The sequence below is a fragment of the Sinocyclocheilus anshuiensis genome, unplaced genomic scaffold, assembly GCF_001515605.1.
Source record: "Sinocyclocheilus anshuiensis isolate Anshui unplaced genomic scaffold, SAMN03320099.WGS_v1.1 scaffold1623, whole genome shotgun sequence".
Lineage (NCBI taxonomy): Eukaryota > Metazoa > Chordata > Actinopteri > Cypriniformes > Cyprinidae > Sinocyclocheilus > Sinocyclocheilus anshuiensis.
Window position 1 is genome coordinate 1,008,733 of NW_015553403.1, and position 21,384 is coordinate 1,030,116.

The following is a 21,384-nucleotide window of genomic DNA, read 5'->3' on the forward strand; positions in this document are numbered from 1 at the left end:
TTTTGAGGTTTTTTTTTTTTTTCTCGACTCAGCTATTTGAAAAATAAAGGTTAAATGGTTAATTTGATCCAAAACTCAAAAATGTTCATCCCAAGTGACATTTTACATGCTTAAAATGTAATACAAAAATAATATACAGTATATACATATACAGTGGGTACGGAAAGTATTCAGACCCCCTTAAGTATATATATGTTGCTACATTTCACAGCTTCTTCTGGACGCTTCCTCTCTTTCATCGAGTCCCGCGCATCGGTTCTGTTGGGAATCGTTTGACGGAAGCGCGGAACACATGTGAGCTGATTCGTATAGTGCAGCGCTGCCAATCAAGACTATATATGATTTATTATCGATTTATTATCGAATAAAAAAATCAGAAATTATCACTTTGGTACATTGAGAAGGCATAAATATAAAATATTAATAATAATAATAATAAAAAAATGAACAAAAAACAGGGCAGCGGGCCAAACCAGCCGCCAGGCCACCGGGAATTCTCCCGGTGCTCCCGATGGCCAGTCCGGGCCTGCGCCTAGAGTATGTGTATGTGTGCGACTGCTGCTGGAGTCCGTTGTAAAAGCAACATCATCTCTCCCTTTCCCTCTAATCCAAGCCCGTCTGATGGCGAAGTGAACGCCTTTGACGTTTCAAAGGCTTCTCCCATCATGACTCCTGACACACTACACACCCTGACGCGCTATCGCCGTGCCCCTGACAGCTGCACAAATTGGCTGAAAGAGGTGTCTGTGGCGAGCACTTTGATCAGCCGAGCTTTTGCTCTCTTGTGCTCAGTCTGTCTCCATCCTGGCGTCGTGTTGCGGAGGCCAGACCCCCAATCTGCTGAGGGGAACCGGGCCGGGTGGGTCTGATAAGCTTCCATTCACACAGGAAGCTTTTTATGCAGTCAGATCATGCGTGTGTGCATGACTTCCTGAAGCCATGTCAGGAATGTCAGACACACATACGTAAAGTTTCTTGGAATCGGGTGTATTTATTATATCCAGATTTCATGAACGGTTCTGGCAAAGTAATACACAGCTTTTAGGGCAGAGCTTTGTGTGCACCAATGCTGGGGAACATTAGGTTTAAAAGTAATGCTATACAATACTCTATTACATATTTTTAAAAATAATCAGTTGCGTCACAGCATTTGTTTTTACAATTAGTTTTTTTTATGAATCGCAATAAAGGTGACAACATCAAAACTGAACAAATAAATGTCCATTAAATATAATTAAATACCATAATACACTTAATTTTTTAAAGGTTACTGTACTGCAACTCATTTACATACACAGTCCAAACAAATCGATTCATTAAAATTAATCGGACTTCTATCGCTACATCAAGATCGTTTAGAAAAAATCTACTCACTATAACGGATTCTCGAATGAATTACATGAAAGAGTGGGCTGTTCAAGACGAACTGATTCACTAGAACGATTTGGACTTTCCAACACAACATGTGGGTTGGGGGGAAGGGTGGGGGTACGGTTTACAACGAACCGATTCACTAGAAATTGAGTATGTAGTGGCTTTTGAGTAAGTAGTAATTTTAGTTACCTACCAACAACACTGCTGGTATGTATGTAATTGTTCGTGCAATGTGCTTATGCCCAACCTTCTCATATTCGTATAAATCTCCCTACTTTTTCAGTTGGAACATGAGGTTTATATTTCCCTCTAAGCACATGCGCACAATGTGTTTTTATGGCAATTCTTCGTCTTCAATTCCCTGTCTGTGTGTTGTATTCCTGAGAATTCAATGGGTTCATTCATAACTGTAGCCTGAGGCACAGGGGTGTGTCTGAATTATATGAATGCAGAATCTATTCTAGCTGCGATAGGCCCGTCTGTCCATCTGTCTGTCTGAACGTCTCTCTGGAGGAAATTGCAGGCTGTGGGGAAGTGCAGGTAATAGATTAATGCCAGGGGAGACTTGCCAGTGTACAGCACAACTGACAGCCAATGATTATCGCAAACACAGAGAAAGCGCAGGCCAGACACACACACACACACACACACACACACAGCCCATTACATAGACATCACTAGGAAAGTGCGCGTACACACGTAAATAATAGCTCTCATGCCACAGTCTAACTGTCCCAGTCATGTTTCTATATCTGACTGCCATGTCTGTTAGAAAGTACTGAATGCTCAGTGCGTATGTGGTTCAAAAGCCTAACTGAATCTTCATCAAGGAAGATGTCGTATTTAAAACAGTGGCGGCGTTTCAGAAAACCCCAGGGTATGGCGAGATTGCCTACCGGGGACCTCGGTCCATTGTCCGTTAGCAAATGCGTTCGCACCTCACAAGTTGCACCACCCTGAGGCTCTAGGGAAAGGTCACTCAGTTAAAATCGCGTTCTGGGGTTGCGGGGGACGATGGGGTATGCAACGAACAACCGCGGTATGGCGGCGGAGGTTAGGGTATGGCAACTGCCATATGGAAATGCCGCCCCTGATTTAAACTGATGCAAATTAAAACAAACTGTGAGGGATATAAGTAGAATCAGTTGTAATGAGCCTTGCAGACGAGGATTTAGCTGGCAAAGCATCTAAAATATTCCAACATCCTAACTGGAGGCGTCGAAGCTCCAGGTGCACTGCGCATTAACTGGACCAATCAATCAGAACGAGGCAGGACTTCAGTAGTGATGGGTGGATTGAAATTGAAATTTCAATGCTCCTGTTGTATGGATAGTATCAGTCTTCACATAAACATATATCGATCCTAATACAGACAGTCACGGACAATGCATATTCAAGAAAAGAGCAGAGTTTGCCAGAGCTTGAGAGGGTTATTTCTCTTAACTATATAACGACCAAAGACCACTTATTGTAGACTATTATTGTGATGCTGATATAACTGACCATTCAGAAGCCAGGACCAGAACTCTCCATTATATTAGTATTACTAACTGCATATATGTGTTTGGAAACCAAATTAAAAGACCAATTCATTGTAAGGTATTAGAAATTACGATTGCACATCTTATTGAATGGACTGTAGATCTCTCCCTCACAGCCTTGTTTTATAGTAAATATAGTGTCGACTCTCACTAAGGTTCATTGACTCATAAATCCTTCACCTAAAGGCATGTTTAAGCTCACAGTGGCTAGAGATGCCCATTAGAGATTAATTTTTATCTTCTTTCTGAGTCATAAGATCTTGCTGGCAAAGCATTTGATTATGTATGTTTTTAGGTTTGTTTTATATTTGTTGTACAGCAGGTTTCAATACCTGTTGTTTTTATGTGTTTTATAAATAACTAAACTAAACTGCTGTTCAAAAGTGAACATTACAGTAATCTAATATAAATCATATACAGTTTTAATAACAACTTATGCCTTTCTCTGTCTTGCAGCAGTCATATGCCCCGCCCCCTCCTCCCATGGCTCCGCCCAGCCCCAGCACCAATAGCAGCAGCCACAGTGCAGTGGAGCAGCTCAGTAAAACCAACCTGTACATCCGGGGCCTTCCGCCTGGCACCACCGACCAGGACCTCATCAAACTCTGCCAACCGTAAGTAGCTTTTCCCAGATGTTGCTGCCTGTTATCCTCTTTCTCTCTATCTAAACAGGTTTGTCTTTCTATACACCTATATGAGCAGCCGCTCTATACCTATTTATATTTACAAAGACACAGGTACCCACATGCAAGAACTCATGTAAATGCATGCACAGGTCACAGCTTGGTTACGGAGAAGAATATAGCCCCATAAATGGTGATGGCAAGTCAGCATTATTAGAATGTAGCGAGGTCATTATGAAACTCTGCACAAGAACCAGGGGGCAGCTTGCATAATCTTCTCTGATGACTCATGTAGATGTAAATCCTGTGTGGGGGCTTTCTGCCTTAAAACCTAAGACATTTACTCCAGCGCCATGACCTTCTGTGAATATTTCTGAATTTCCTAATTTCACCCATGCAAAGTTGACCATGAGAACATGGATCTGGGGTCAGCAGTTTCTAAGCAACGTTTAAACCAAGGACTGCTTTGTCTTGTGGACCCTACACAGATGAGTGCAATTACCGGGCTGCAGCTAGTTCCCAGAATTCATTGTGGTTGTTTTTTGCTTTTTGAGAGGGAAGAGGCAGAAAAAGAAGCATTATTTTCATTAAAAAAAAAAAAGCTGAAATGCATGCCACTCAAAATGTTAACATGTCAAAACTCAGGGGGTAGAATGATGAAACCTCAAGCCACAGCCTCCCACAACATCTCTCCATCTCTCTCAGGGTGTTGGGCTACCATGGTCCAGGTTAGCCCAAGGCCTGGAGTGGGATTGGAATAAAAAATTCATGGTTATAAAAGTTTTATTAGCTGTGGCTGCCGTGCCAAATGGGCAGTAACATTTTGGAAAGGTCAAAGGGGTTCGCCTTGGGGCTCACTTCTGGAGCTCAGCAGAAAAAAAGAGTGTCCACAAACACTCTTTAAAGTTTTTTTACATTACACCACAGTGAATTAGATGCCATGCATGCATATCTGGCACCCTAGTGTCGTGATCTAAAGCTTACAGCTGTGTGCATGCATACGCACACATTTTGTGCATATGCACACAGTTAGTGACCCTTTTCCGTCCTCCAGTGGCTCTGCTGCAGTGGCAGGAAGGGCAGTGAAAAGTGCTTCTGTCAGGCTGACATTTCGGAGATCTTCTTGTGTGATTCCCCGCGGAAGATTGGCAGGGTTTTGAGGCTGAAGGTACAATGGGGTTAGATTCTAAAGGAGAAAGCGTGGCCTCAGCAGAATCTCAAACCTCAGCCATGAAAATGAGCCCTAGTTTTCAGCTTGCCGTGCTCACAGTTTTTTTTTTTTGTATAATAATTGATAATTGAGGAATGGCACATTGTCTAGATGCAGATGCAGAATGTTTGCCACATTGCGACTTTGAAACAAGCATCCAGATTTTAATGTCTCAGTTATGTTGAATTAGAAGAGGTAAAAAGGTCAGATTGGAGGAGTGTTGCATTTACTGAGACAAAAAAACTGAAAACGTACCAGGACGTTTTTATAAAGGGCCTGAATACGAATCATGAATTATTAATGAAGGCCTTAGGTGAACATGTCGTCATCATGTTTATGTGCTTTCATTATGCATCTGCAATTGTGTGTGTGTGTGTGTGTGTGTGTGCATGTTTATGTGGTTTATGAGGACACAAATTTGTATAATGACATGGGTATGACATAGGTATTAAAACGAGAAGGTGATTTATGAGGACATTTTGAGTGTCCCCGTAATTTAAAAGGCTTATAAATCATTCAGAATGAAGTTTTTTGAAAATCTAAAAATGCACAAAGTTTCCTGTGAGGGGTAGAGGTTTAGGGGTAGGGTAGGTGTAGGGCAATAGAAAATAAGGTTTGAACAGTATAAAAACCATTACGCCTATGGAGAGTCCCCATAAACCATAAAAACCAACATGTGTGTGTGTGTGTGTGTGTGCGTGTGTGTGTGTTGGTGGAAATCAGAGGGCAGAGAGTAATGTATGTGAGCCAGTTCATTACTTTTCTTTTCCATGATTCGATATCATGGAGTATTAACCCTCAGGACACAGCATTTTACAATACCATTTAAAATAATTGCATTTCAGAGCCCCTCATTATGTCTCTGATTGTAATCTAATGCTACAGAGAAAAAGTGAATACAATCCAACTCAATTCTGCTCACACTTGGAGCAAGGTTTTAAGAGACGAATTAGGAATTTTATTCCAAGAAGGTTCTGTATGTTTTTAGCCAATTTGTGTCTTAATATATGTGCACAGTGAAAAATGTTATTGCCCTTTTGTAGATGCAAATGAAACCTGTGCACACAGAAATGTTCTGTGCATTATCTTTTTCTTATTAATATCTTGGCTAGTTTAATTGTGTTTTCAATTACAAATAAGTAGTAGCACTCATATTGTCATTTTTAAGTTCATTTTGCAGTGTTCCACAGATTTTCCCAGATCAGTAGCGAAAATGCAAAAACAAAACTTGCAGAGTAAAATTCCTTGAGGAGAAATAAAACTACAAACGAATGAAACAGTTGAGATACAGTATAAAATTAATGTGGTTAGCACAGCTTTTCTGTTTTTTATCTTGTCTTTTATTTGACGAGAAATGTTTCAGTTCATGTTGAATACTTTTGACTTTTGATTCTAACTTTGAAACCCTACAAGAGACAGATGCAAGATTACGAATATCGCTTTTTTTTCAAGAGCAAAATCTAGGGAGCAGGAGATTTCATTTACTTTCCATTTAATCTCATTGCTGTCTAGGAGAAACAACTGAGATGTAAAATTGATCTCATTTGTGTTTTTCTTTCCTGTGTGAGTAAGATCAGAAAGTTATTATATTGCTTCCAGTGGAATCTTGGCATTCAGTGGTTCTCATTTTCCTGGTTTTATTCTATATTCCTCTCCTATATATTTAAAATATCTTATATATTTTATATTCACTGAAAAGCATCCAAGGCTTGCTGCCAAAAATGGCACCCCCTCACTTGCTCTCTGTCTCTCAGCCTGATTGACTAACTGAGGCGGTGGAGGAATTGCCCTTGTGTACAAGGCTGCCATATCTAGGGGGGCCTCTGGGGTAGGATCTCATTTTCAGTCGGCAGAATCCCCCCGTGGGCTCGAATAACTCAGGCATCCAGAGCATGCAAACCATTTCTGAGCCGGTGACAAGGCTAGTACAGGTCATGGTTTTTATTTCAAAGTGTTGCTTTCTTACAGTACATTTGTCGCCTTCTTTTTCTGGACTTATGATTTATGTCTCCTTCTCACCACTGTAGAAATGTCTAATCACAGGCAGAAAATCAGGCTAGTATTTCTAATGATTTGAAGACTCGAGTATTATTCAGGTCGCTGCTGTAGTGCAAAGGAGGGTATGGTTCAAAAAGCATTCAGGGAGTATATATAGTATAGTATTTACTATCTTCGTAGTCTGTTCTTCACTCAGCACTATCATATGGCTTCAGAAAACCTGAGATATAGCACACAAGGTGTATGGGCAACTGATAGGTTGCTTTTTTGTCATTTTTAATGAATTATTGTGATTGTACACTAATATTCAAAAGTTTGGGGTCGGTAAGTCTCTTATGCTCACCAAGGCTGCATTTATCTGTCAAACATACAGCAAAAACAGTACTATTGGTAAATATTATTATAATTTAGAAGAGAACTGTATTTAAATAGTTTTGAAATTTTAAAATGTCATTTATTCTTGTGATGCAAAGTTCAATTTCTAGCAGCCATTACTCTAATCTTCAGTTTCACATGATACATTATTAATATAAATGTTTGAATTTAAGGGCCTTTTTTGTTTACTTTTGTAATATTAGTGCTGTGTTTAGTCATCACTTGATGGCCCATGTAAAATTTGTTTCCTGAAGAAAATATGTATTGCAGTTTGACCGACTTCAATGGTTTTATGTTTTTTCGAGGTGCAGGGTAAAGCCTCTAAAGTGACTTTTCCCTTATGAGACTTCTCTGCAGTTTCTGTGGTTATTTCTCACTGCTGTTATTTTTTTAAAACCTGAAAGTGGCAACATGTCTCCAGCATTCCCATCTAACCTGAGGTCAGATGAGTGGCCGACTCCTCTTGAAGCTCAGCTACCCTGGTTAAGTTCAGAAGAGCGTATGAGGGCCAAAAAGCCACTAGCCATCAAGAGTCATCTTGAAGTCTCTCTGTCTCCCTCAGTATCACACAGCTCTTGTCAATATGTGTGAGGTGGGAGAGGAAGAGGAAGTTCAGTCAAAATGAGCCTAAACACTTGGGATAAAGGTCTTTTAGGCTGGATTCGACTGTGTTATTGACATAAGCTCCGTCTAGTGCCTCCCCGACTTCTGAGGCAGCAAGAAGGTGTCAGTCATCTTTTCGAATTCTTCTCAACAGTTCAAACCACAGACACACTCACTTGCCAATCCTTTGTACCAAGGACAAAAAAAGCAACGCAAGCCTTGTCCATTAATAATGTAAGGTACCCAAAAAAAGGGTACTTATTTGCTAGTACAATCTACAGATTGCATGTGTGCTCTGTATGCTTATTACGGGTGATTTAGCTAAGATTAAAGGGATAGTACACCCAAAAATGAAAATTACCCCATAATTTGCTCACCCTCATGCTATCCTATGTGTATATGACTGTTTTCTTTCAGACAAATACAATCAGAGTTATATTTAAAAATGTCCTGACTCTTCCAAGCTTTATAATGGCAGTGAATGGGTGATATTCAATAGTCCAATAGAAGTCCAATAAACTTAACCAATCCATCACGAATAAGTGCTCCACACGGCTCTGGGGGGTTAATATAGACCTCCTGAAGTGAATCGATGCATTTTTGTAAGAAAAACATCCATATTTAAAACTTTATAAACCGTAATCTCTAGCTTCCGCTGACTGGTACGCGCATACACTTTTTTTTTTTTTTATTGAACAGAATATCAGTACAATCAATACAACTACAACAGCAACAAATACAACAATTTTCAAATGCTCGGGGGAGATATAAACAATATAGGAATACATTAAAGAGTGTACAAGGTTGCAAAATTCGAATAGCTTTTTGTTTCTTCTTCGAGGGCAATATAGAGTCAATATAGTGCTTCACTTCATTTTTAAAATGCTAAAAGAACATGTTTCCACTGTAAAATAACATTTTCGTCAACAATAAAATCAAGTACATTTTGCCACAAAAAAAAAAAGACACATAAGCTGTCTCTGGCTTCTGCTTGAAAAAGCTACACCTTACATCTATATCTTTTTTATTTAATTAAAGTTCAGCAAGGTATATTCTGTGATGGAGTTTAAAAGATACTTCTTTAACCTTGTTTGTTAAGAGATAGCGATTGGGCAGAAGCCAGATTTTTTTCCAATCAACATCACTCACAAATTGATTCTAATGTGCAATTACATTTGGTTTCAAAACAACATCCTTCTGGAAAAGGGCTCTTATTGATCTGTTATAATTATTACAATAGTAGGAAAAAAATATTGTACCTATAGGGGAGTGATTGGGTGAGAGTTGTGGGAGTTGCTTATAATTTAATCTTTTTTTGCTCTTTAAACAACATACATATTCTAGGAGAGATTGTGCCAAAAACAGTCCTTTGGCGGTATGGGAATATTATATTTTGCTATGAATTCATCATATGCATTAAAAAATCTGAATTAAAAAATTGGTCTACCAAAACAATTTTATTTCAAAACCAATTTTCAATTTTTAGACTTTTGTTTATTTAAAATGCAATTGTATTCATCTGAAAGAAGACAGTCATATACACCCAGGATGGCTTGAGGGTGAGTAAATCATGGGATAATTTTCATTTTTGAGTGAACAATCCCTTTAACTGTGCACATCCACATTTGCAAATAAGTTGATCACACCCATATTTAAAGAAGGATTTTGCATTGATAACTTCTCTCTCTTGGCTCTCACTGAATAATAGGACACCTGTGGTGTCCTCGGTAAGAGAAAGAGAAAGAGAAAATCCCCTTGTTTAAGTGTTAGTCTAACGCTACATTTTCAGTTTGTGGTGCAAGGTGACTCATGTACATATTCTGACTTAATCTGGATTTCAGGGGATGGCAGATTTTTTTAAGCAAACAACAAAAGATGTGACTCAAACAGCCCTGCACAAATTTTATTTATTTTATTTAATTAAAAAAAAATTTTTTATATATATAATTTCGACAATTTAGGCAAAATGTAGAAATTTTTACAATTTCTGCCACTGAATTTTTCCCTAAATATTCATTGTAAACACTTAATCATATATCATTGATTTGTATGTGATATATAGTATGTGATATAATCATACATTATAAAAAATTTTATAACTTTAGTCAAAAAACCACTGTTAATTGGTTAAGAGTAATTTCCCTTACTATGATGAGAAACTAATACATTTTACGGGACATTTTTACAGTTAAATGTATAGATTTTGGAAGTAAAAATGTAAGTCTTCTTATAATTTAAAGTGAAAAACCATCAATTGACATTCCCACTATTATTCATATAATTATATTTCTATATAATTATAACTATAATTATATAACAATCTATATAATTGTGTTTCTAATGATTTTGTTTTTGTTTTCGTATATATATATATATATATATATATCATTATATCAGTTAATGAAAATATTTATTGTTAATTTGCTTATGCATTTTGCAGATTATTTTATTTAAAAAATTGTGAATTTTTTTATTTATTAAATATTGTGTTTCTGGATAAAGGAAATTATTTTTTCATAAGTCCATTAAGGTATATATTTTTTTTTACATTGTAATGGTTTATTTTAACAATAACCAATATTGCACAAATATTTTAAATCAGCTTGAATTTGTAATTAAGTAGTGCAAATTATACTAACGTGAAATGAAATATACTGTACTGTAAAAAAAAAAAAATTCCTGTAATACCTAAAATGTTGCTACTGTATTTTTTTTATGGCAAAGTTTCGGCAACCACAGCTGCTGTGTTTTGCTGTAAATTACACATTCTGCAGTGAGCAGAAAAACTGTATTATGAACATGTTTTTCATGAGCTTTTGCTTGTATATTGAGTCATATCTCAGCTTAGACAAGTTTTGTACTTTCTATCAAGTTTGGACGAGGCTTTATATGCAAACATTCAGTAAAACAAGCCCATATAGCGCTTTAGGAAACTGAATTCTCCTTTTGGAAAGTCACTGGGCCTCTTTTTCGAATCCAGCGGCACAAGCGAGCGTACAAACAAACATCAGATGCTTGTAACTCACAGCACAGAAGTGTCGAGTGGCGTGTCAGATGAGACGGCTGCATTGGTAGCCAATTAAGAGATCCTACACACCCACCTGGATAGAAGTTGAAAGAATGCTGGTTCACATCTCTCGGCACGAGACATCAAACGGTCCGGCATCCGTGGCTGCCAGCGCTCTGGGAAAATAAAAACACAGATCAGCGTGTGTGACGGCCCTTTGAGAACTGTTATTAGCACTTCACACACTGCAGCTGAAAGCTTCGTACACAAGACGCGTTGTCTTGACGGTGATCAAATCAGCTGGGATCTGCTCCCAGCTTGGGCTGTCACAGCACGTCGAGCTGTGTCGCGATCATTCAAAAGTGCATGTGTGGATCTAGAAATATATTTATCTTCATTGAAAGTCGTTCTAGGCATTTTGGTTTACCTCATGTGGTGTTTACAGTTTTTTTGTGTTCATGTTGATTTGATTTTGTGTGCTTGTGGGTTGACTAAAGCACTCAGAGGGTTCAGTGTGTGCTGTGTTAGAAAGGGTGGTGGCGTGTGATTGGGCCTGTGTGTCATTTGTGGGCATCTCTTTTGCACCTGATCTGCTCTGGTCAGTGTGGAGAGAAGGTTCCTTCATCCAGATGACCAGAGTTAGAACACTGTGATCCCACGTACTGGCTGAACTGTGGTATTTGACAGGAGGTTTTGGTGTATGTGGTATCAGAAGCTTTCTTTCTTACTTTGATTCTGTCTGTCAGAGCTGGCTTGCCTTTAGGTGATATTAATAGTTGTGACTTTCTTCACCAAGGTTTGATATGCACAAATGTATTTAACATAACTCCATAAATCTTCTCTGACATTCCCATTTTATTGACCCTTATAAAGACTCCAGTAAATCAGTTTATAAAAAAGTTGTATATATGTATAAAATGTATATATGGTGTTCAAGAAACTTCTTATTATTATCAGTTGTTGTGCTGCTTAATATTTTTTGTAGAATGCACAAAATATTTTATAAAATGATATAATATTTTTATATAATATTTTATCATTTTTTAATACAATATTTTATAGACATTAATTTAAAATAGAACTGTTTTGTACCATTATAAATGTAGGATGGCACTTTATTGCAGCGTGAAAGGTGACAGCTGGCCAAAAAGGAAATTTGGCGACATCAACATTTGCCATTTAAAACATTTTGATTATGAAGGCAACTTTTTTCGTAATGATGTGCTCTGCCAAATAAATACGCCCAATTAAACCAGAAATGTTGAGTTGAAAGTAAACAGATATTTCTTTAATGCACAAGTGTTTAGAGCAAGATTTTGGACAAGTGAAATTTCACCATGGGAAGGCCAACCAATTGCAAACTGTTGAAAATGGAAACCAAACAACCAAGTTCTTTGTCGTGCACTGCTATCTGTAGTCATGGCTGATTAGGCCAAGTGATTAAGCTGATTAAGTCAAGTTAATATGAATGAGATTTAAGTGATTTTTCATTTGCAGCTCTGTTGTGTTTGGAATTGCTGGGGCATAATTTAATATGCTATTTTTGTTCTTGTGTTTATAATATTGCTGTATATGATAATCATCATATATCATAGAGTAGATGGTTTACTAATATTGTAACATGCAACTTCTCTCAAGTAAACCATTTGGCTTCTTTGGCTTGATGTTATTTAAGGTCATATTCTTGGCACTCCGCCATCCATGAAGGGAACTCCATGCTTGAGGTCCTGAAAGTTTTCAACTAGTAAACACACTTGAATCTTGTTCTTAATTAAAAGTCACCATCCGTAGAAACAGTAACCCTGATACACAATCATCAAAACAGTTCTTTTGATATGCAATCCATAAAAACATTCCTGCTTCTATTCAATAAAAAAGGGTTCAGCACTTTATTAGTGTGACTTATAACACTCGGAATTTGCATGAATTTTACATATGTGCACATTGTAATGAAATGCACGCAATGCTAATTAGTAAAGTTAGTGTATATTTGGGTGCTAATAACATTAAGACCACATTAAAGGAATAGTTCACCCAAAAATAAGACTTCTTACATAATTTACTCACCCTTATTTTAAATCCATAGTTATTAATTTAATTACATTTTTTGGAAAAATACGCATTTTTGTATTCCACAGAAAAAAAATGTGTATTTGAAATAACCGTAAGGGTTTGAAACAACATGAGGGTGTGTAAATGACAGAACGCTTTATTTATCTGATTCAAGGTGCACTATAGAAAGTTTTATGGGTAAAAATTACAAAAAAAAACAAAATTTCATTATTGAGCAAGTACAATCAGTCTTCAAAACTGTGTTCTTGCCTTACCCCAATTCATTTGATAAATTAAATGATTTTGAAAATGTTTTGTGTTTCAACCACAGGTGGCGATAGAGAGGCCAAAATTCCATAATGAACATTTAACCTGCTTAGAATAATGTCCCATTCTGGCATTACTGCTCTCCATCAACTTAAAACTACCCTGAAGTTCATTGTTCAGTGTGAGCGTGATTAGGATGCTTTGCCAGATGTTCTCATGAGCTCCTCACCTTTGGCTACAACGTTAGCCATGTCATCCTGACAAATGATCCTAAAGAGCATTACGTTAACCAGAAAGTAACGGCATAGGGCATTAAAGTTTTTGAGGTTTCAACAAAGACTTTCATTTTGTAACATATAAATCATAACCACAGACTCTGTCTATTAAACATTACCCCACCTCGGTAGTTCACAATGCTTCATTTATCAGCATCTAAACAAACAAAACAAGACAGGCTTATGATATTTCACAAGACAAGACATTTCGCTCCCTGCACCCCCTTACTGGCTGCAAGAGAATAAATCTACACCTCTGTTTGTGAGGAAACCTTCCTGTTCGTGAGTTTCGTGTTAGTGAGACATCCGTGTGCATGACCGCGGCGTGGCACTGGCTTCTGGAAACGTTGCCAGTTATGTTGACTACATTCCTCCCTCAGCTCCACCCACGACCCACTCACTCATCTGAGACGCCTGTATTTGTCCACTTGTTTTGCAAGATGAAATGGCAGCAAATCAAGCATTCGAGTCAAATGGTTCTCATGTGTTTCCTTCACTTTGGTCCGCTACATGCTTTCTCCAACAGAGCTCCTCTTTTTCATGTCTTCCACTCTGTGTTATGTGGTTGCTCTCGTCCCCCAGGCTTCTACTTTGTTTACTGACAAACCATATTGACGGAAAAAAAAATTCAAACAAAACCAGTATTGTTTCTGTAATGAGTCTCTGCAATCCCAGAGTTGTGATTATCCGTTTTCGCAAAAAACAGCAGCCCACGTTTACTTGCTATGTGATGGTGTGAATTGCAGAAGACTTTGTTGATAAATTCACACGAAACCTTGTACAACGGTTGTACTTTCAACCTCGCAGCACTCTATAGCAGCTTACGATATTTATTTGTATTTCTTCTATAAGCTTTGCCATTTGAGGGCATATTAGGGATATGAGACGAATTAGCTGCCATTTTCCAGACATCAGCGGCACAATGCCTCGATGGGACGCCGCTTCTCACAGTGACAGTGAAATGATCTTTCCCTTATTAAACGCCTCCATCCTTATAAAGTTGGGTAATATAGTCTCCCGCTTTTACCTGGAGGTGGGAGCCGCATTAAATATTAATTAAAAGTCACATCAGGAGTGCCACGCTTATATCAGTCTTCCTGGTCTTTAGGCGGAGACGGAAGCGATAAGTAACTTTATTACCTCCATCATGGATGGAAGGAAGGCGATAGGGGAGGAATAAGGCAAAACACTGAGTTGAGGTGAAAAAGTGAAAACGTGGGCAGGGGTTTTTGTGGTGCAGATAGGGGCTCTGTGATGCTTCATTGTTTAATTAAATCACTAGGGTATGAGACTCACATCCTGCACTCAAAATCAACTTCCCCTTGTTTAGGGTGTCCTGTTAAGGAAGGTATTGATGTATCGATAAACATCCCTTCATCGAGGTTTTAATGAAGCTAAACTATATCTTTATTAAACACTCTATGAGTTAGGTTCAAACATTTTAATTAACTAAGTTCGGAGCAAACATTACACTTGGGTTTTTCTTCAAGTTCGGGCACTTGTATGTCCCAGGGGTTGACTTTTATTAAACTGATTTTAACTTCTTTCTTTTTCTCATATGAAGGTCACATTAAAATTTTAGGATTAGAAAGTTGTCATTTTTGACAGTTTTTTTTAATATATATTTTCTGTATAGATTTTTGCCCCAGACCTCAATGAAAATGGCAATCTTATTGTGAACGATTCACCCATTTATAGGATTGTTTTTAATTTTTTGTTTTTAATTTGCTTTTTTTTTTTGCTTTTTTGATAATCCATTTTACTTGAATGTATACTGAAGAAAAGATTTCATTGCAACTTTAAAAATGAAAATGATACCGATATTACATTTTTACAGTATTACAGCTTTAAACAAAAATGTATAAAAAGTGTCAGCAAATATTAGCAATTTATAATATTTTTTAATAAATTTCTGATTTTTAAATGAATGCATTGAATGTGTAAATAAATGAATATTGTTGTGTTTAAATTAATACATTTACTGTTATATTACAAATTATGCAAAAAGTGTGAAAATATTATTCAACAGTGTATTTAGGATGCATAAAATGCTAACTGTGAAATTAGCATTAGCAAGAGGAGTTTATTTTATTACAAAGTGTTAAAATTGTCATTTCAATCATGTTCATTTCCACCACATAATGTAATGAAACAATACATATTTTGAGATATGGTGGAAATTATATTGTGGTGGAAAGGTTCATTGTAATTAAAATGACAAAAATGATTAGACACTGTTAGTAGATCAAAAAACAGTGTTTCATGCAATAGATTGAAATGTAGTTGATCTAGCTAGCTTTCATTTTTAGCTGATCCTGTTGTTCTCTTTGTCCTTTGCAGGTATGGAAAAATAGTGTCAACAAAGGCAATCCTGGACAAAAACACCAACCAGTGCAAAGGTGAGTACTGCAGTCAATATCGGCTTGCATTAAAAACACGCTTACAGAGCATTCACAGTCTCACTTTAAAATAATCAATAATCCTCGTAAAATGACAGCTTTTGAAAGACTCTGGAGTCTGGAGATAGTCTGGGTGAACTTTAGAGGCGGAAACGTGTTAACGTGATTGTGGGTGAAGTATTTACAACCGGATAAGACGTTAGCGTGACTAACAGGGTTAGCCGCGGCGAGGAAAAGCACAGGGTTCCTCCTGTGTTGATTTGAAAAGTCCGAGCCTAGTCGTAGTGGTTTAAAAATAGCCATAGGGGTGAGGGAAGCGTCCGGCTGAAATTGATGATTTAATTCAGGCAGCCTCTTTTCAGGAAACACTCAGCCAGTGCTGTAAATAAACAGCCTGGCTTCCTACACAATCTGCCAAACTGGGTACCGCAGGTTTCGTGTGTATGCATGTGTGTGTCTTTCTTTTTGTCATGCTTTCTCTCTGAGGGCACATCTAATATGTCCAAAAATTTGTATTAATGCCCACATGAGAAAGAGGGAGAGAGGGTGTTTCTGGGAAGCAGAGGAAATCACTCCAGGCTTTAGAGGACTTCCACTTCCTTGAGTTAACAGGCCTCCTACTCTGCCAGGCTTCTCCACCCTGATGAGCTTTCAGCCAGGACTTATGGGAGCCAAGGATATCAGACAGGAAACAAACAAAAAGATGGATTCGCTTCATTCACGGCTTCACTGAATCTAAATATGTTTGTCGTGCTTGCTTCCATGCATCCATTTTTTTTTTTTTTGCACAAGATATGCACTATTCATGTCAAGATATGTCGAATGATCACAATTACAGGCCTGTCTGCTGTAGATTAATCCCGTATGATAGAGTTAGCCATGGAGGGTTGTTTACAGTCAAGTTTGTTCAGTCTGTTTGCTTCTGAAGATCAGTCGTAAGTGTTCAAGCTCTGCAACGTTTTTAATCACTCTTACATGGATTGTTGGCCGTTCGTTAAACACACATGGTTAAATGCATGTTTACTTTGTGTGTTTTGCATTAGGGCAGCTAGACTCGGTATTGCGAACTTGTTTGTGCAAAAAAAGACATATTTTCAGTTTCAGCCAGCTGTTTTTTCCCCTTGTCCACAGTGGCAGATGGAGAGGGTGACAGTGGTGGGGCTTGTGGGCAACGTTGAGGGTGTGTTTGATTTTCTCCTTGACTCAATCACGAGCCTCTCATTAAATGGAGTGAACGTAAATATTTGTGTCGTACAACACACGAGCACACCAACAAGCTCTCTCTATCACTACCTCGCTTTCCTTTTCTAATTGGAATTATGTGCAGAGGAAGGAGATAGTACGCACACTCTTTTTTCCCACAGTTTTGACATCCGAGAAAAAAGATGGAGAGAGAGAAAAGAAATGGAGAGAATACGCACACCCATTTGAGGCGTATTTGTATTTATGGATTTAATTACGTAAAGCTTCCAAAACACTTTCAGCCAAAACCTCATATGCTTGATGTCTACACACAAACATGCGCTTTTTATCTTTTTTTACCTCTTTGTCAAGCTGCTTATCAGGCCTGTTCCGGTTCTGGGCGTCACATTGTTAATAGGAATTGATCCCTGCATTCTTCAACTTGAAACCTCTTTCTCAGCCCACTTCCTGATGGCTGTTGTTTAGCTCTTTTGGTCAGTGACCTCAGGAATGCTCGCAGCGATCTCTCAAACCAGAAGTGCTCCTCTCTCTGGATCAAGAACAGTCTAAATCCTTTTTCACACACATGCTCTGTTTTCTTATGCTTATGAAACATCTGCTGTCTGTGGAACATCTGGATGGCTCAGTTCTCCGCTGTAGAGACCTTTGTCCTTCTTTTTCTCGCTTCCATGTTTACCGGGAGGCTTCAAAGCGGATGGTGTGTTGTTCTATATGTAAGGTGTGTGTGCGCGCGTAAATTAACACATATGTCTGGCATATAGATCTGTTGGCTTCAACCGTTCGCGGCCTCTCCAAAGCTCTGCGTTCTGCCATCTGTGGTTTCGAATGTCAGTCAGGCTTTGAGAGTGTGTGTGTTTAGAGTTTAGAGAGGATTATGGTGAGAATGCTTCCACCAAATGAAGACACACTGCCTCAAATGTGCCTCAAATGTACCGAGGGTCTTTAAGAACTTCCGCCACTGCAGTTTTTATTACGATACGCCATAAAGGAAGTCATGGATCTTCTCTCTTGCTTGCTGCCAAAGAATTGTTTGGTTAAAGAGCTGGGTGGTGGAATGGACCCTGCTGGAATAGTAGCTGTGTTTTGAAACATGGTAACTGCTTTCTAACTAGTCTAAGCTGCCTCTTAGCCAATTAACCAGGCCCCACATACATACATACATACTGTACAAACATACAGTACATACATTTTATATATGAACCACAATTCATCAAGATATTATTATTAACATATTAATAATAATTTATCAATTTTAATACTTCAAATTAATTTAAATGCCCCCTATTGGGCCCCATTATAATTATTTAAATCTTTTGACAGCCATACTATTTTTATTTTAAGGTCATGACTTCTGTTTGTTTCAATCAAAGCAAAACTGAAATCCTTCCAAATATACTCTGGAATCTGCCAAAAGGATTAGTTCCCCCGCCCCGCAAAAAAAAAATAATCATTACTATTTTTCAAAATCATATAACTGTATTTATTCTGTGGAACAAAAATGTCTCTCATCTAATTAGAAATTGCATGCTTCAAAAATGATCATTAAAGTAGTCCATACTACTTGTGATTAGGGATGCGGCGATCCGATACTCATATCGGATATCGGCTCCGATACTGTCATTCTTTTTCTGGATCGGGTACCTCAGACAGGGCCGACCCGTATCCGATATTTTGCGCACTATTCTGTGTTACTGTTAAGCCGCACAAAAGGCATAAAAGCATTATAGAGCACAATAATGTAGGAAAAGGCTCAATAAACTGTTGCACAAATATAATACACAATGCATCAATATCGTTGACCTTTCTAATGCAAAGTGCTGCGTGCTGTGACTCCGCGTTACTTCAAGCACATCATTCTGCACACCAGATGCGCATACTGTAAGTGCTTTGTGCCGCACTGTATTTGTTTTGTACTATCTATCATATGTTGTTGCATCATTAAACAAAAAGTCTTTTAATTTTATAGTATATATTTATAACTTTTTTTTTCATGAATGGATTATATAACAATACAAATAGCAATGTGTAACATTTTACCAGATTTAATGCTACACTTTTATTTGTTCCCCACTAAATATAGGTTTTCACTATATGTTTGGATTTAAATTATTGTGCACTGATTTTTGTAGAATAACTTTTGCTGCAGAATTATCCACCACCCTAGTTTATAATATATGTCCTAGATTATGAATATACATGTATTTTTCATTTTTATTTTATTTTTCTTTATAATGAAGTACCACACACAGAGTTCCACGCACAGAAATATAGAAATTCTACACTGATAAAAAAAAAAAAACTGCACTGGTATCGGATCGGTACCGGCCAATACTGAACCCCAGGTATCGAATCGTTATCCTGGTATCGAGGTAAAAAAGGCGGATCGGAGCATCCCTACTTGTGATCTATATTCCAAATCCTCTGAATTCCTACAGTAGATTTGTATGAGGAACAAATTAAATTTTGAGCCATTACTTAGGCCCAATCCCAATTCTATTTTATACCCATTCACCTACCCCTACCCCTATGCCTTCCCCTTCCCCTTGCCCCTTCAAACAGAGTGGCAAGGGGTAGGAGTGAAAATATTCCTGTAAGAAATGAGACCCCACTACTACACTTTTATACATAATCATACTTTGTCGCTAGATCCTACGTTAAAGGAGATGTGCCGATGTTTACCACAAACTTCCAAGATTCCAAGATGCTGACATGGTATGCTGTCATTTAACTGGACTATATATACATACACACACACACAGACCATGGTCTGTCTGAATACTGGTGTGCATTAGAACCGTTTAATTACCTTTCTATATTAATGCGCTGCTTTTGATGTTCATCACACCAAGCTGCCGTATGACTTTGAAGACTTGGAATATAATGCATGAATTATAGTTTTTCTGTCAAAAATGCACATTTGCGTTCCAAGAAAAAGTTCCATTGGATTGAAATAAGGTAAAAAATAACAGAATGTTCATTTTGGCTGAACTTTTCCTTTAAGCTGGATTTTCCAGCAGGGGTGAGGTCAGGCTGAATCCTTCTCTGTCCTGTTCCTGAGGAAATAGTTGACAAGCATGAGCCTTGAACAAAATGGCCGTTTCCTGTCTCCCCAAGCGCACACACAAACCCACACACAGACACAAGCGGCTGTGCTCAAACATGCAGACTCTCTTGTGTCGCCACGATCGCATGATAAGACAAACAACGGAGCAGTCTTGTTTTGACCCTTGAATTTTAAATCTGATAATGTCTGATTAATGTCCGATAAAGAATTCTTCAGTTTTTGGCCAAAACACTAAGATATGTGTGTTATAATCAGTGTTGGGAAGGTTACTTTGGAAATGTTATAGGTTACAGATTACAAGTTACCCTATTTAAAATGTAATAGTAGTGTAACTTTTTCAATTACTTTATTAAAGTAAAAAGTAAGATTACTTTTGATTACTTTTTGATTACTTTTCTAAATTTCTAATGAATGTTTATTTGCAACTGTTAATCATTTTCAAACATTTACAGCATGCAGGGTTAACCTTACAGTAGTGCTCAACACTGTCAGACTTTCAAAATCCTTCATCATTTGAATTAAGATGATCAAATTTGAACACATCCACCACAAAATCAGACTTTAGTACCGCCTTTTACTTTGAGATTGATCTGAAGTTCAATGCAGATTTAAAATCATAAGAAATAGTTAATAGATAAGAAATCTTTGCATAACTACAGGAAACACTGCATCTAACAATGGTTTGGAAAAAATAGTTAATTAAAAAATAATAATAAATAAAAGCATATACAGCCACTCAAATACGGTTATCTAATAAGCATGTGTCATATTCTGTGTACTAAACAGTGGTGGACAGTAACGGAGTAGTTCCCTTTCATGGGAACTTCGAACTGCGTCCTCTAGGGGTCGCTATGGGGAACGCCTCGTCGTGACCCGTGTCTGAAGCATACATTGAAAAAACACCAACTCGTTGGCCGGCGACAGCCATGACGTCACTACCGGTGCGACTATAGTATAATATGATATGACGATAGTTTTCTCAAAATAAGTAAAATGCTCATGAAGTGACTCAGAGCAGTTCTAGAGATTATGTGTATGTGTTCATGTACTCATATATTGAGGTGGCAGAGGCTGAAAACCGCAAGCTTCAGTAGGCCTATGTGTAGTAAATGAAACCGCGCGTCTGCACCATTAATTTCCACGAGGGGCAGACTGGGAATAAAATTTCAGGCCGGGAAATCTCACACTCATACACCCACAACAAATTCTGAAACATGGATAACCCTATTTTTTGTATGGACCTCACATAAAAAAAGGTTTAAATCCTTAGGTTGGGGACATGCAAAATAATTAAAAGTTCTCTCCTGAACTGCACCTTCACTTCCATTTTTCTTTTCAGTCTCTTTATTTTGCCCTGATATCTATCTCTCACATGACTTTAATACTCAAGATT

General features: G+C 37.8%; 1 protein-coding gene across 4 annotated transcripts in view; it reads left to right on the top strand.

Annotated features, from left to right (window-relative positions):
* LOC107668303 (RNA-binding motif, single-stranded-interacting protein 3) overlaps window positions 1-21,384 on the top strand; it is a 158,091-nt gene that overhangs the window by 33,509 nt on the left and 103,198 nt on the right. For all 4 annotated transcript variants that reach the window (XR_001631879.1, XM_016460136.1, XM_016460138.1 and 1 more), the window contains exons 2-3: window positions 3,372-3,529; window positions 15,666-15,724. Coding sequence is in view for 3 of the 4 variants with exons in the window: in XM_016460136.1 (XP_016315622.1) it covers window positions 3,372-3,529; window positions 15,666-15,724 (217 nt within the window). In the remaining variant the exon portion in view is untranslated. The remainder of the gene's footprint in view (window positions 1-3,371; window positions 3,530-15,665; window positions 15,725-21,384) is intronic.